This window comes from Tyto alba, unplaced genomic scaffold (assembly GCF_018691265.1).
Source record: "Tyto alba isolate M040663 unplaced genomic scaffold, T.alba_DEE_v4.0 Super-Scaffold_21, whole genome shotgun sequence".
Taxonomy (NCBI): domain Eukaryota; kingdom Metazoa; phylum Chordata; class Aves; order Strigiformes; family Tytonidae; genus Tyto; species Tyto alba.
This window is the reverse complement of record NW_024881295.1, coordinates 22476235-22493745: the sequence shown is the minus strand read 5'-3', so window position 1 is coordinate 22493745 and position 17511 is coordinate 22476235. Positions and strand designations below refer to the sequence as shown.

Genomic DNA, 17511 nt, shown 5'->3' with positions numbered 1-17511 from the left:
AAAGGTCAGCTCTTTGTTTTTCAGAAGAGATGGAGGTTCTGAAAACACAAACAGCTATAAGCACAAACAAAACACATAGGATGTGTAGTTTTGGTGGGTCTCTCTCAAGCCCAAACTCAGGGAATTGTACAAGCTATTTTTTCTTCTTTGTTTGCAAAATAGGGCAGGGATGAAGCTTACTTTTGAACATTGTTCTCTTCTACCCTAATAGAAGCAGAGAGTCTGGGCATCAGTCAATGCCACGTTCTGCCATGTGCACTGGCTGATATTTTACAGAAAAGGGGTTTGTCAGATGGGAATGGTTGTGTCATATGGTCAGACACAGCACCTTCTCTTCCAGAAATTGGGATTTTGGAACTGAAAAGGAACAATTGTACTGAGAGAAGCAGCAAGTGAGCAGAAACAGCAAGTCTTTCCCCGAGTCAGAGAGCTGTATCAGCACAGCTGTGCATTTCTGGTCTTTCTGCTCATCTGATCAGCCCTGGCTTCGTGCTATGCAGTTACATCCTGGGTAAATACATGCAAAACCATGGTCAAAGCTGATTCCTAACCGAAAAGGCAGGGAGAGCAAGGCAGTGAACGTCTGTCCATTACCAGCTCCCTTTCTGCAGAGGCAAAGCGTGCATCTCATATTTCAAGTGAGAACTTGCGGAATCCAAATGCCACCTCCTTCCTTTGAGGAGTTACCAGTGCATAGGGGAAACTGAGTAAAGCCAGTGCTGCCACGATAGTACTGAAGAGCAAAGCAAATGTGGAAATGTACAGCTATAATTAACAAAGCCATCTGTCTCTTTCAGATCAGAGGTGCATCTCCCTTGTTCCCCTTGAACTTCTAGTTGTTTCAGAAGCGAAGGCAGCTTTTAACAGTTTACCCAATGCGCTTTTGGTTTTGGTTTCATAACTAACATAAATGAGGAATTTCTCTCTTAGTCAAACCCTGGTCTTGAAATTAAAAGTTCCTTTCCCTGCTCCGTACTTTCTGCAGCAAGTAATAACTCAGAATTGTCTTTCCACTGTGTAGAGATGACTGCTACAGGAATCTTTTTAACTCATGAAAATTTACATTGCTCATGAATGCAACACAACTTGTGACAACCAAGGGAAGGTGCAACCAAACTGGTTTCATTATTCTAAAGCCTATTAGGAATATTAAAAAGATACAGAAGTGCTACATAGCTTTGCTATAAAATCTTTGCCTTTCAGTTTTTCAGTGAACTATGGGTGATGTACGTAACTCCTCTGCTTGTACAACATTTCTTACATGTAAAGACATTCATGTATATACACACATGTATATACACAGATATGAAGACATGTACACAGACATACATGAACACAAATATATATAGATACACATCTATATATACTCTCTCCAGATGTTTAGATTATGCCAGTATAACATGCTAGTATATGGAAACAATGTAAAAGCAAGTGATAGTTACAGGTGTGAACAGAATGATGTGACAATGCCCGGTACAGGACCTGGTCATGTGCAGTAACAAACCTAACGCGCCACAGAGGGAAATGGAAAAAGGATATTAATAAATGGAAGAAGCTTACATGGAGTCATTAATTTAGTACCACATAAAATAACACCTAACTATTATCATCACCTTTAGCTATTAACACTTTTCAATTTATTAAACAAACAGAACAGCACGTGGGTTTGACGTTGGCGCAGGGTGCTGGCATAGGTGGCTATGCCAGGTCAAGAACCATGGTTGAAGTACCTGCTGCTCATTTTGTTCCAGAGGCTGCAAATCCTGAAACCACAAAAATGAGTGTGGTGTGCGTTACCTGCCAGAGTAGGAAGAAAGAGGTTATGACTTTGCTAAGTTTTCCCCACCGTCCTTTGAGCTGTGAGAAGAAACCATTCTCCTACAGTCTCCTGGGGCCTGTTTGTGGGATTCAGGTAAGCCACTGTCACCCTGCGAGCTGAGGAGGAAGGGCACAGCTGTGTATCTATCTATACAGAAATAGATATAGATAGATAGGTATGTATGTATGTGTAAAATAGCGATACATGTCCTGTCTTGTGCAGCAGAGCCTTCTCTCACTCCTGGTTTAGCTGCTAGAAACCTCTTTGCTCTGGCACTTAGAAGCATTTCAACAGTTGCAGTTTGATACTGTATAAACAATGAAAATAAAATTAAATATTATCTAAGAAATAAAGTATTAATTATAATTCTATGATGTAAATTTTGGAGTGTTTAATCATGTTTTTCAGGAGGTCTCACCTGAATCTTTTCTTTCCGCTGGCTTAGACATCCCATCTGAAAGGGAAGAGCAATTTAGATGACACCAGCTCAGAGATCACAGCTTAACTGACCTCAGATTGTTGGGAATTTAAGAACATTGATTCTTCATGCAAGAAGATCGGACTAGTTATTTAGGACCATACCTATGAGGAACTACTAGAATATCAGAAAAAGGAAGTGAACAGCTGAGAAAAAAAATCAGAAATCTTTCCCCCTTTTCTCTAGAATATCTAAATTAGTTTAACTTCCATTCAAGGTATCCTTTTTAGTAGTTCATATTTAGAAGGGTTCTGTGAAGCTGATGTTTTCTTCATGATTTGTGTAGTTCCAGATGACAGATGAATTTATATTCAATGTTTAACTGAGGGGACAGTACTTTGAATTATTTAAATAGTCTATTTATTTATCTAGGCTGTGCAAAATAACAATAAATAGTTAAAATCAGTTTTTAGGGGTTTGTGATTTACAATATTACTTATATATTTGTCTTTTACCAGTAAGATCCTCTAGCACTGTAAATCAATGTACTGCTACAGACTTTCCAGACAGTATTCAGGCCAAAGTTAATAATGCAAATAATTTTGGGAGAAATAAAGAAAATGTGATCATTTAGGGCAGTGAAGATAATTAGGAACATGTTTTTCATTTGACACACTGCAAAGCATCTTCTAGTGTTCAAAATCTCTGTTTCATTCACAGGTTATTTTTAAAAATCATATTAAGCAAACAATGAAGAAATTTTGCCTATATCTATCTATCTATCATGATGGACCCCTGTGCTGTTGCTTTTCTTTTGCTGCCAACAACCAAAGGCTTTTTTTGTGCCAGCTTGGCAGCAATGGCTTGGAGCAGTACCTTCAAACTACCCTGTAGGTCGCATGGCCTACGGTGAGGTGATAGACAGTTATGTGGATAAACCTGGTTTGAAGTCATAAAACATCTGTTTTATTTGTAATTCTGGAATTTGCTCTCAAGACTAACCTTAAAAATGCACTCCATGTTTGTTGATAGGAAAAGATAAGGGGAGCTGCTTTTAGAGCTGCTAACCAATATTTTACCTTCCAACGGCAGAAGTTCTACCAAAGACCTCAAGACAGGACTGGAAAGGAACTTGTCTGGTATGAAGGTATTGTGCTTCTGAACAGAGATTAATTTAATGGAAGGGACTTCAAAAAACTTTTTCTCTAATTAGTATGTTTTGGGTTCAGTCCAATGGTTTGGACTTTTTCTTCATTAATAGTCAAGAGAGAAGTACATACATACATACACACACACACACACAGTGCTATTGCAGTCCTAACCTTCTGGTGGAGTACTAACTGAAGTGTCATCTTCATCTGTGAAAAGAAATACAAATAAAAAGTGCATAAAGAAACGGAAAGTACAGACGATCATCTGCTTTAAAACAACTATGTGAAAATGTAAAACCTGCAAAAGAAAGGGAAAGAGATCATAATAGTCAGAGGCATTCACAATGGAAGCTTCAAACTGATGAAGAAAGCGTTGAGTAATTCAGTAGCTGAAATGGTAAACCTTAATCTTTCAAGCAAGTAAAAGAAGAATGAGATGTGGACTGTGATCTATTATTAAATCATGAGTTTATATGAAAGCTGCTGAGTGGTTCTGTTTGTTAGAGATGTAATCCACAGTAAATGCAAAAACGCCACAGTGAAATCAAGGTCAATCACATATCTGACCTGAGGAAGATGCCATTTCTCTGATGTCCGTGTCTGCAATTAAAATGTGCACCATATATGCATTCAGCATCATTAAATCAAGATATGCAACTGTTAAAAATAGTCCCCTGTATTAATACTTTACAACTTTTGTATTAGAATATTGATTTAAAATGCAAGGAATAAACAACTCATTTTTCCCACGTTATAGGAGAATAATTTAAAATAAGAACTATTATCATCACTCTGGATTTTCCTTTTAATCACACTAAAAGCTGACTATCATCAGGTATTAAATCACTGCAAGCAATTGTTATCTGGGTATTTTAAAATGTTTAATCTCACAGAGTACATTGAGGTACATATTTATATAAATTAAAAGCCTGAAAAAAACATGAAACTAGCATTAAACCTGAAATACTGTAATCATATTTATTAGAAAACCAGAATAAGGTAAAGACTATTCTCTCTGAACTTTAGATGTTGACTAGAAACCTCTGAGATAACAGTTTCTGATAAAAATAGGCAAAAAGTCTTAGTGTCTTAAAAGGATAATGCTAAAAAAAAAAAAAACCAAACACCAGTGTAGCATTTGGGAGGCTTAAATGAACTAGAGATACTTAGGATTTAATACATATATAATGTAAAGATAACATGTCTTTTAAACATCATCAGAAAATCATCTGGAGAACATTTCAAAGTGAAAGAAAAGACAGTTGAACAAGAACAACTTTGGAAAATATTAACCCACATTTGTAAGGATATTCTTTTTCTTTTTTTTTTTTTTTAGATTTTGGATTTGGGGTTCCAGAATTAAATTTTAATTCTTAAATTATCCATTGATTTTGACCTTAAAGTTACAATTTGTCTATATTTTCTCAAGGACAAATGTAATAACTATGATAAAACTACATATGAAGTATAGTTGCATTTTTGTAAATACTGGTCATATTAATTTTTTATTCTTGCTTAACCACTGAAGGTTAATTGACAGTCTGTTAATAGAATTTAGAAACTTAGCTGTAACATTTCACTCATTCCTTTTTAATGATTCATCAAACTTCTTTTTAAAAATCCCTTGGGAGGAAGATGTCAGTTGCAAAAGGTAGGCCTGCACATGAAGGATTAATACGTTACTTTACAAAAATAATTTCTTATTCATAGCAAAAAAAACATAATAATCATTTAGTGGAAGAGTTCTCACCACCTGCACCATCCAATGGCATAAGCAGACATTGAAGATGTTGATTTTCAGTGAAAGCACAGTAACTATAAAGTCATGTCAGATGTTTTAACATATTGTGCTAGCAACTAAATGAATGCAAGCGTAATTCTACTGCAAAACTTTCTCTGCATTTCATGAAAGTGTAAAGTGTACTTTCAACTCTTTCTGTCAACAGTGTCACCACTGTGGTTGATAATGGCTTGAAGAAGTACAGAATATGCTCTCTGGTCAGAAAAAAATAATTAAGATCAATCAGCATATAACATTTGATGTGATGCAACCTACATGATGATGTACGATAATCGCATTATTAAAGGACCACTCTATTTGACTTCTATTTTCTATAAACATTTGAAAAACTAAAACAACAAAGGGGTGTTATTACTTTTGCAGAGGGATTGCTGGTGTTTCTCCAGGGTAATCTATTATTTTTTGAACAAAATGTTAACATCAAACACAAACAAATCAAAACAAACATTTCAGAAATATCAAAATGAGAGCACAATCGAATGTGCTGTTAATGGAAAGAGTATAAAAACAGTACATGACAGTAGGATTGTTTTGACAGATGGGTTATTATCAATGCATCACTCCTTATGCCTCAGGCTTCTAGGATGAAATGAACCAACTGTTGAATAAATATGAAAAATGGTTCAACAGCTGTAACCGATTTGCTTTCTGTGATGAACGATTGTTTATGTTCTCAGTAATTTCTATTTAAAGATAATAAAAATTGCAAAAATAACAGGCTTGGTGGTAGAACTATGGTCATTAGTTCACTATCCTTATCTTCTGCAAGTAAACTTTTAATGGAACATCTTTAGCAATCTGTTGCATGACAAGAGCTAGGTATGAGGAAATCACAATTCATTTGGCAGTAGGTTGATAGGATATATTACTCTATAGAGATTTTTGTTCTTTGGCTTCTATTCATCTATGGCACATTTTCATAAACAAATAGGATATTTACATTTATTTGCTTGTATCTAAATGACCACATTAACTGAGGACCGGGCCTCTAGGAGCTCCATCAGAGGTAGAGTCTCGGAGGAAAGAACGGTCCATATCTCAGAAGTAGCTAATGTAAAACTTCTAAAACTCACAGTTAGTGTAACCTCAATATTAAGATTTCTGACTGCTGACACAGCAAGTGTGTAGAAAAATATGTCAAAATATAAGTAATACCTACAGATTTATATATGAACTGCTGATATAAAGAATTTTGGACCTACTTACCCTTGTTTTGCAATCTGTCACCAAAAGTGGGAGCTGCTATTCTGTGCCATCAGTCACATTGTTGATAAATTAAATGTTTTGCAGAAGTGGCAAAATTGTATGTTCTGGGTTTGAGTGAGTGGTGGAGTTTTTTGGTAGCAGGGGAGGGGGCTATCGGGGCGGCCCCCTGTGAGAAGTTTCTCGAAGCTCCCCCAGCTCCACGTCAGCTCCACCTCTGTTTGGGAAATTGAGCCAATCGGCTGCGCCTCTGCGATAACGTATTTAAGAAGGGACGTGGTGACGGGCAGTCGGACTTGTGAGGAGGAGTTGCTGCAGCTGCATGAACACCAAGGTCAGTGGGGAACGGAGGAAGAAAGGAGGGGGGAGGTGTGCCAGAGCAGAGACCCCCCTGTATCCTGTGGGGAGACGGCAGGGCGGCCCCCCCCTGCCACCCATGGAGATCTACGGTGGAGCAGGCACTGATTTATGGCCTGTGGCTTCCACCGGGATGATCAAGGTTCTGTGCCCGAAGAAGCCGGGGTCTCATGGGAAAAGGCAGCCCCGCTGCTGTAATTCAGTGCTGGGAGGATTGCAGCATGCGGGGGAGTCCCACGCCGGAGCAGCTCGGGAAGGGCTGCAGCCGTGGGAGGGAATCCAGTCGGAGGAAGTTAGTGACCCATGACGGAGCAGTGTGGGGAACGCTGCGGCCCATGGGAGGAATTCAAGTTGGAGAAAGTTTGTGGAGGACTGTCTCCTGTGAGAGGGGACCACGATGGAGCAGGGGGGAACAAGTTTTGGACACTCCCCTCACCGAACACAAGGAAGTGGCAGCGCTGACTGCACCCCCCATTCCCTGCCCCTGCGCCACTGGGGGAGGAGGCAGAGATATCGGGAGCAGAGCTGAGCCCGGGAAGAAGGGAGGGGTGGGGGGAAGGTGTTCTCAAGATGTGGCAATACTTCTCACTGTCCTGCTCTGTTCAGTGTTGTTGTTAGTGTCTGTAATAAATCTATGTTCTTTTTTTCTTCCCCTAACGAGTCTGCCTTTTGCCCATGACCATAATGGGTGATCTGCCCATCCTGGTCCTATCTCAAATCCCAAGCCTGGCTTATTTGTCCCTTCTCACCGCTGGGAGGGAAGGGAGGAGCGAGCAGCTGTGTGGTGCTCAGTTGCCCTCTGAGCTCAAACCACGACACTGTATTAATCTGTTATTTTACTTTTCTGTTTTTCAGCTGTTTAAAAGAAAATGAAAGCCATGTGTTAATGTCAAAAGCCTGGTGCTACAGAAGTGAACAGGGGAATTTTGGAATTTTGACTCCACCGAAGCAGCATCTCAAACCTGATTCAATCAGCTAAGAGAGACGGTAAACTAATTAATCTTTCTTTGTTGTTGTTCCTTGCTCTCACTTACTGATGACCACGGATCTGGCATGAGACATACGGCAGGTGTATATAGGCAGAGTGGTGAACAGGGGAGTGACACTATTTTGAAGCTGTGGGTGACTTCAGAGCATCTTAACATTTGTCTGTGCCACTGCGCCCTGCAGTGAGCGTTCAGGACTAAGGCAGGAGGTAGATAAACACCACAAAGAGGGAACCCTTGTCTTTATGGTACATAAACAAACACAGACTAACTCAACCAACTGGCTGAGTCATCTTGGTTTTTGGCAGAAATTACTGAGAACAGTTTAACCCTTCTGAGACTGAGAGTTTAAAATTTAGTTGCCTTCAATTACCCATCTGTTTTCTAATGAGTATTCAGCAGTCCCATCAAGGGGACTTGGCACTTTAGAAATGATAAATGAAGTACGTATATATGGAAGTTTTAGTGGAGGGGTGAATGGATAAGTGAAACCTGGAAAAATACAAGGATGAAACATGCGAACATTTTAGTAAATGGTTGGATGAAACCTAGAGAAAAAGATATCAGTAAAACATGCAGAAACTTTAGTAGCTCTCTGAATGGCTGGATGTGACCTAAAAAAGGAATGAGCAAATTTATATTAAAATTCAGTTATTACTCCAGCAAGTGGGAATACAATTATGACAATATTCAATCTGTAAGATAATGCTAAAATTAAAAAAAAAAAAAAGGCAGAACAATTTAAATTGAATGAGTATGGGATAACATAGTAAATTTGATGGGCTTTCTGCTGAATCACTTTTTAATCTGAAAATAAAATGGAATCATATATATACTGAATTTTTTACAATATTACTTCAGATATTTTTGGAACTATAAATACTATAGAAGAACTTTCTATGCAAGAAAATTTTATTTTTACCGTGCTGAGCTACTAATTTACAGCAAAATAACCACAGAATAACAAAGACTTCATCACACTGTCCACCATGTCTTAACTTCACAGTGAACATAAAGGAACATAAATATGTAACTTCAGACAGACAACAACTGCTAAAAAGAAATAGAACAGTAAAAGAGACACACAGATAGGTGTACTTTATTTTCCTAACTTCTGCTGCCAAATTTGTCTTAGAAATGAGGTGAAAATGATGGACTACATGGTTTACGTGGACTACCAAGCTTTCCTCCCTAGATGCCAGGTTCCAGCACAGCCTGACTGTGCTGCAGAGGGGCTGCCCCAGGTTCCTACAGTGTGATGTTTCTTATGAGTTATCAGCAAGGATGTCACAACTGCTAACACACAGGTATTGTAGAGTTGCTGTGGAATTCAGATATGAAAACTTTCACGTCTCGTTCCTATTCAGGGAAGTGCCCAAATCTGTTACATCCGAAGCTACAGAAACAGTTTTATAAATAGCTTCTACAAAAGCTAACCTCTAGCTGGTTCTGTCCTCATTTCATTGTTGAACCGCTGATTTGCTAGTCTAAATGATTTTGGACAGATTGGAAAAATGGAACCTTTTCCCATTTTGTGAATTATGCTCACCATTATAAAGATTTTTTCTGGCAGACAAACATGAAAGAATCACTCCCAGAAAATATACTTTCCCTTACTTGGTGATACTCTGAAACAAAACAGGAGCTGGTAGGAACAATTGCACTATACCTAATTAAATAAAAAATTACTACCAAGGGTCTGGCGATGACACCTACATTGCTTTGCAGAGGTGACAGTGGCACTGGAGCATGGCAGAAAGTCATTCTTCCTACATATTGGTATTCAGACTTTCACTGGAATTCTTACTGAGGCAGCTGGTGCCACCATGGACTGAAACTAGAAACGCTTCCCATACTAGGATCTGAAACAATTTTTTGGGCAGCAAAGCCCTCATAGACAGGGTAAGCACCAAGAAAGCATTTTCCCCCTCCACTGAATCCAAACCAGAATCATAATAGAGTATAAAAAGATAATAGTAGTATTTGATAAGATACCTACCATGTTTTCTTTTTTATTCAGTAAAATGTAGACTTGTAAGTAGTGGGGGAAACACCGTTCAAGTTCAGTTCAGGAACAGACATTTCTCTCATATCAAAATTAAAGCAAGCAGAACTAACTGCTGGAATACCTTGAGGCAAGACCTTCATCTTTTTTCCTATCATTAGGCATGCAAATTATTCCTGAATCGTGTTTCCATTACCAAGATGACAGATTTGATTACTTGCAAGAATTTTTGTGTGTCAAAATAATTGCTCAATGCAAAGATAGCTGGCAAAATAACATGCACTGAATCCTGGTTCAGCATTTTTATTTTCAAAAGGGTACTTGAATCACACACTCTGTGTTAATATTTTGACTTTGTTGAGAAAAATAGCCATGCACACCTTTTCCAAATAAATCTGCAAGTATCAAAGATACATCCAAGTCTGTCTAAAAGGCAAGATCTTGTCTGGAAGAGACCAAAAGCCAGAATACATTTTCAAGCAAGCCATTTCTTGATTTGCCATGAAAAAGCATAACTGTGCCAAATGAAAAGCAAACATTGCATCAGTTGTAAGTACGTTTTGGTCTGGTTTAGCTTTTTATCAGAAAGAGGAAAAAAAAAAAAAGATTATTCTTTTCAACATAAGCTGATGAGCTGTTTGAATTCTACTTTGGCAGGGAATACAAAAGAGGAGTGGAATTTGGCCCAGTTCCCTCAAAATGGATCTTTGTAACTATAAAAAATTGCCATCAGAGCTGGAGTCTAATCTCAGCAGCACAAAAATAATATTAAAAATAGAGCTGATTTTTACATGCATTGCTAGTGGAACAGTTATGTGTTTGTTCATAGCAGACAATCTTCAAAGACATTTTTCAGAACTTCTAATGAGCTCAGCTGCTGAACTCCCAGTGAGGACAGAAAGATGAATGTGTGGTTTCTTTTTTCAGATGAAAAAGCTATTGGACTTTGTCGAAAGGTAAAATATGCAATATCAAATTTCTGTGGTAGAATAGAAACATCTTAGAATGACAGTAGGAGATTGTCCACTTTATCTAAAATCTACCAATGTGCATAGTATCTGAGTTTTATCAAGCTTGCTCAGTGTCAACATCCAGGCTCACTTAAACATGGCTTTCTGCTCATGCAAATCACTTGAAATTTGATTTATTAATTAAGCAGTCTATAACAGTCTACTGTTGTCAAAGTGTCAGTTGTGTTTGCAGAATTTTTGAAGATACTCGTAAGTATCATGATTTCCTTGTGCAGGACTAGTCATGCAGAAAAAGGATCCAAGAAGCTTCACATCACACTTCTAAAATTTGGCACCAAAATTATGAATTAAAGCTCAAGCAATCCAGCATCAGAACAGCATTTAGGAATGTTTCTTTACTGCCCATTTTTAAAATATGATTTCAGACTCACCTTTACCCTTTCCAGTTTCACCCTCCTGTGATGTTTTTTGTTCTGTGTAGGAAGTACAAGTATATTTTTGAGAGGATCTTAAAGTAAAAAGAAAAACTTACACAGCATTTAAAAATACAGAAATACTCTAGGTTCTGCTAGTATTGAATAAACAACATTAAAGAATTATTGATATACGTGTATGTGTAATAAACAGTTGTAATCCCATAAAACATTTGATGACTCTGTTTTGAATGAGTCTTATTGAAGTTCCTGTACTCAGTGAAGAAAAATACTGGTTGTTTATTTTTTTTCTGTTTGTTGTTTTTTGTTTGTTTGTTTGTTTGTTTTTCAGAAGTAGCAATTGTTAGTCTCTTGTTCTTGGGTTTATTTACAAAATCCTTTGAAATGAGTTACATATCATTGTTATTTTGAATGGTATTGGATCAGACATGAAATACTGCCAAATATTAATGGTATCCAGAGATCCATCACCCTAACTGGCTTCTCCTTAAGATGAAGTACAACACAGAGAGAGTGTATAGAGAGCGTCCTTAATTCTTTATCGTCATCTTTCTTAACATTTTTTGGTTTTCTTGATCAGAAGAGTTGCCAGCTTGTCCTCTACTCCAAGCAGGTGAATGTGAATTTTGACCTCATATGTATGAGAAAACTCGGACTGTATTTTCAACAAACTAAAAAATTCTATGCTTTCTCTACTTCAAGATTTGATAGGATTCCTCTTCTCCGGTTTCCTATCTCATTCAATTTACATTTAGAGACTTGTCAAATCATATGAATTGTCCTGTCTTCAAGTTGTAAACACTCAGTAATGTGCTGCCTGTAAACAATGACCTTTCTGTGGCAAACTTACCTGTCAGCTGCCTGTTAGACTATAGGTTTGGATGAATGTCAATGGTTTAACATTTTCAAGATGGAGGTAAGATAATTTTTGTGCCATGGAGAAAACATCTCCAAGAGCCAGCTGATATTATGATTATCCTGATTTTTTGTTCACATGTTCATAGCCATGGTAACTATGAAAACAAAACTTGACATTTGGAAAACAAGTCCATATTCTGGAAGAGTGACAGAGTCCCAGATGCTTCTGTCTGTATTCCCTGAATTTCCAAGCTCTAATTGTCAGGTTGTCCATCTTGGCCAGATGGTCAAGCCTGTTCCTTTTTAATGGCAATTTTGCACCAGTAACACTTTCCTTTCCTGTTAGGAACTGAAATTAGGAGAATTCACTGGTTTTGGCTGATGGTAACATGTCTAAATCCCCTTTGAAAACCTCATCAGGGCTAAGTATACCAACCTGGTGGCTTGACATTGAGATCTAGAAGGAGCTCTTACAATGAGTTCCCAAAATTTTCCTGGTGTCGTTCAAGATGTTGATTATGTCCAATAAACATTTTATATGCAATAGCATTTGGATTCTTGAACAATCAACTTCCCTCTTTGTGTGATAGCACTTGGTAATCCAAGTTGACAACATCCTGAGTCAGACACAAGGAACCTAGAGGAAGCGACTGGCACTTCCATCTCAGAAGTATCCCAGTTTGGTCCGTGCCTGACTGTAAAAGCCTACTGACACCCTACTCGTTTTACAGAAGAAGTACAGGTATGGGGAAAAGGAAGGGGTTTATGGGAGTGATTTTGTATTTAATCCCGTGTATTTAAATAGAAATTAAGATGATATTTATTTGAAAATTTTAATAGCTGTTTTTAATGTAATACTTCAAAGATGCTATTCCCTTCTGTTTACAAAAAGCAGCTTCTCATTTCAGTTCTACTTAAAAGTTTAGATTGAAGAACATGAATTCAAGTACAAAGTATATTAGATATGAACCTCAGTGTGACTATTCTGAAATTATATGTAGCAGTTATGCACAGAGCATCGGCTTTATCTGAAGCCCTAGTCCTCATGGATGAGTTTCACCTCACATAACTTTGGCTTCCTGGAAGTTATTCACGCACTCCAATCTAGGCAACTAGACTCCTCAGGGCAATTTCCCATACATAGACAACCAGTGACCTTTTAGATAGGTTATCCAGGAACTGCCCATTGGATGAGTATGTATGACCCAGGATCTTCTCCACTGGTTATAGGTGGAACACTGTTGAACAACAGATACCTAATCTTCAGATGGCTAAAATTAGGTGAAATAAATCCCACGCTTAATTTTGTCAACTTTACTCATGGTGTACCTTCGAGGAGAAATCAAAGGGAGCATTTTGGTAACTAGATGTTGTTCAGCATCAAAGAAGACAGCATAATTTAGCCACAGAATTTAAGCAGTCATCATTTTCCTGTATCCTGAAGGACATTTGCATCATTGTGCAAACGAGTCTCTCACAAACAAAAACTGAGTCTGAAAAATCAACATTCAGGCAAAGAGAAGTAAGAATATCTTTTTTTTTTGGGTAGGCTTTCTTAATTTTCCTGCTGTCTTCTTACTTTCAAAGGGACAATGAACACAAATCATATTATGGCTATGCAGTATCAAGTCTCATGCAGCCATTGTTAGTATTACAGCATAACTTAGCATCTTTTACACTAACCTGGAGGTGGTAGTGCATTTTCAGCTTCAGTCTCTGAAAAATAAGGAAAGAAGACAGATATTGAGTGTCAAGTAAAAGCAAATATTTTCACACATTTGGTATATGTTTGTTGAATTTGAACAGAGTTTGGGCTCAGTTAGTATTTTAATATAGTCCTTAAAGTTTTTTGCTTTCACACATACAACATGTGGAATCTTCAGAGTGACACGGTCAGAGGCCTAAAGCTTACGCTCTGTAAAGACAGGGTACTGAACTTGTTCAGTCTGGATAGATACAATACTCCTGGAATCATAGAATTGTTTAGTTTGGAAAAGACCTTTAGGATCATCGAGTCCAACTGTTAACCCAGCACTGCCAAGCCCACCACTAACCCATGTCCCTAAGCACCACATCTACATGACTTTCAAATCCCTCCAGGGATGGTGACCCAACCGCTTCCCTGGGCAGCCTGTCCCAATGCCCCACAGCCCTTTCAGTGAAGAACTCTTTCCTAATATCCAATCCAAACCACCCCTGGCACAACTTGAGGCCATCTCCTCTTGTCCTACCACTTGTTACCCGGGGGAAGAGACCCGCACACACTTCACTACACCCTCCTCTCAGGTAGTTGTAGAGAACAGTAAGGTCTCTCCCTGTCATGCAGTCATGTACCTTCATGTATTCATATCAATTTATACAGGTGGGCCCCAGTATATTTCGGAACCTTTTGACAATTCCAGTTTAGGACAGTTCTGAAATACCATGGAATCCGTCTTGAATTTCAAATTTGGGTTTGATTTGCTTAAGTCAATTGGTCTTGAACCTATGCTTAAATATATAATTTACCACATCAATATGCTTCTGTTAGATGAGATCCTATGTTTAAGCAAACATCCCATTAACTGACATGACTTCAACTGTGAAGTGTAATGGCTCCATTAACATAGAAGGATCATGCAGAGAATTCAGAGACCTATCTCTCATTTTCACCACACCATTAGATCCAGAGTTCAGTGTTCTGTGCAAGAAGGAAGTAAAAAAATCAGCTTAGCTGATCTCCATAGGACCTGCAGTATGTTTGATTTTTCTTTCTTTCAGTCATGGTTTTAAATCGAAGTTGCTTCCCTTTCAGATATGTGATACAGAAACCAGGTTTTTTATTCTATTTAAATGTTATCCTTTTGGGCTGACATGTTCTCCGATCTAAACACATAAGAACAAATTAAGTAGATAAAATTTATTTTTAAAATGTTAAAGGAAACTTATATTCAACCTGTAAAAGCCTTAGGACTCCAGACTGGTTGAAAATAGTAATATTTATTGGAGATAGTGCATTGACTTCAACTACTTGCAACAAGCAAAGATAAAAAAGGCTGAAATCCTTAACTGTAACAGTAGATGGCTCCTACTAACCTTTGTCATGTAATGGGTATTAATCTTCAGGATCCTACCTCAGGTCATATTCAGGAAATAAAGTTTCAACTTCCGTCAGATAGAAATCCTGGTAAGGCTATTCCTTTGCACTCAGGTCTAAATATAACTAAAACATACTTCCAATTCTTAACAAATCCATTTAATGTTTAAAAAGGAGGAATACCTTTAGTACAAATATAATTTTAAGCTAAGTGTGTGAATTTGATATGGTCTAGGAACTTCCAGCCACATGTGTGGATGCTATAGCAAATCCTTGTAGAAGGTTCAAAGAGAATCAGTTGTGAAAGGGAAGAGCTCAGTGCTGTATGTTCTGGTCACAGCACCCATCATATGGAATATAAAGGGAGAATGTATATTAAAAGCCAACAGACACAGGGTCTGATAATAATAAAATAGCTTTACTTAGGTTCATAGCAATTTATTTTTTCTGGTCTAATTACTAACATACTAAGTTTTGCATTATGGCCTAGGAAAATACTTACATTTTTCATATGAAAATGTGAAAATCACACCACAAAAAGTACATTTTGAAACATATCCCTTTACTACCATGACATTTCTCACAGCTTCCACTGAGAATAAAATAGCACCTCTGTGGCATGGAAGTCTGTTTCTTGCATGGAAAAGTAATAGCAGAAAAATATTGACTGTATACCTGGCTTTTTGAAATTTAATAGCTAGAAACAGGGAGTATTCTTACGAACACTGATTTAGAAAATTCTCCCTGGCTCACTAGCAAGAGCCAGAAACTTATAAACAAAAGCTCACCAAACTAAGCAATTTCCAGTCTCAGATGAAAGGGTTATAAGGTTTTTAAGGGACTTGCCTTGAGTTTTTCTTTAATTTGGAAAGGTTTTTCACAGCTTCATCACACAGTAGTGTTGGTCAGAAATCACACATATTTCCAGTCCTATTTTACATGTCAGTAGGCACAGATGTTAACCAAACTCTACAGCACAGACCAGACCTGAAACACTGCTATTATGGTCTGAACTTCATCTCATATATGCAGACATACAAGGAGATATTCAAAGCACGAACAATGTCATGGGCAACCTACTCTAGCTGACTCTGTTCCTAGCAGGAAGCTTGGACTAAACGCTCTCCAGGGGTCCTTTGCAACCTCAGCTATTCGGCAAATCTGTGACTGGACGACGACTGAAGCCAGACCAAGAAGTCAGTAGTTTCTTTCCTAAACCATAATTCAAGGCTGTTTGGGCTATAGCTAGGAAAAATGATGCAAGAACTGAGCTCAGGGGGAGACCTGAATTATGGCGTGAGAAAGAAAAAGGAACGGGGAGAGTTCCGGGCACTGGGAGCGAAAGAGACACGGGAGATACTTCAACATAATCTTCTGACCATGTGCGACCCCTTTCATGGTCGTGCTTGGCTTGCAATTCCATTCCTGAGGACAGCCAGGAAAAAACCCCATTAATAGCACCGAGTAGTTTCTACCTCCCCGAAGAATGCTAGCCTTCTCTGGCTGACCTCTGAGACAGACCTGCCAGCCAGGAAAGGACTCTGTGCGCCCGACCAGCAGCTTACTGCTGGGCTCCTTCCCCGGGCGGCATTCTCGCTGGGGTCCCCAGATGCCGTTCCCGACAGCCCCGTTGCCTAATACGGTGCTCTGTCGAGGCATTGAGGGGGCAGGCGGTGGAGAACGTGTTGCCGCCAGCATGAGCTCCTCAGCCCCTTGGGAGAAGTGTTCTTCACCGGGTTATAACGATGCCTCTTGGGCTACAGGGGAAGGAGGCTGCCGAAGGTCCAGTTACCACTGGATTGATACCATAACATCAGCTGGGCCTTCTGCTAAGCAACCAAAGTTAACTTTGGCCTCACGGTTTCTAAGACAAAAGGTAATGGTCTCTTCTTTGCAGTTCTTTATTTAAGAAGCCAGGAATGTCGTATTTCAGTGGGTGGTGGTGTGCTAAACACAGACCCTGGGTTATTCGTTCGTTGTGAAGCTTGTAAAGCAGCTGGCTATATATAATTCCACAGCAAGAAAAGGAATTAACTTAGCAGTCCTTTCTACATGGCTACTCAGAAAGAATAGTATATTAAAAAGTGTAGTTTGCAAATAAAGTGAAAGCACAACTGTCACTTAGATAACATCTCCAGAAATGTTTTAATGCCTCAGCCATGTCATGAGATGCGTTCAGGATCCAGTTTGACATAGGATATGAGTGCTTAGAGCCAAGACATTTTTATTTGTGATTTATAATTATACATGCACACATATACTCCTGAAAACCAGCAGGAGATGCAACTTGACCCATTACCAACAATTTTCCATCACTGTTCCACATTTACTATGCTCGGTTTTTCAGATAAAATAAGACTTAAAATCTCTTGCTATGCATATAGATAACTAAGCTTCAAAAAGTTATATGAGATTACCCATGTGATAAAGTT

General features: G+C 38.4%; 1 protein-coding gene across 1 annotated transcript in view; it reads right to left on the bottom strand.

Moving 5' to 3' along the window:
* Positions 1-17511, bottom strand: part of MYBPC1 (myosin binding protein C1) — a 79247-nt gene that overhangs the window by 44270 nt on the left and 17466 nt on the right. Inside the window, 5 exon segments of the mRNA XM_042795338.1 lie at positions 2238-2273; positions 3560-3595; positions 3956-3988; positions 11143-11184; positions 13687-13719. Coding sequence (XP_042651272.1) covers positions 2238-2273; positions 3560-3595; positions 3956-3988; positions 11143-11184; positions 13687-13719 — 180 coding nt within the window.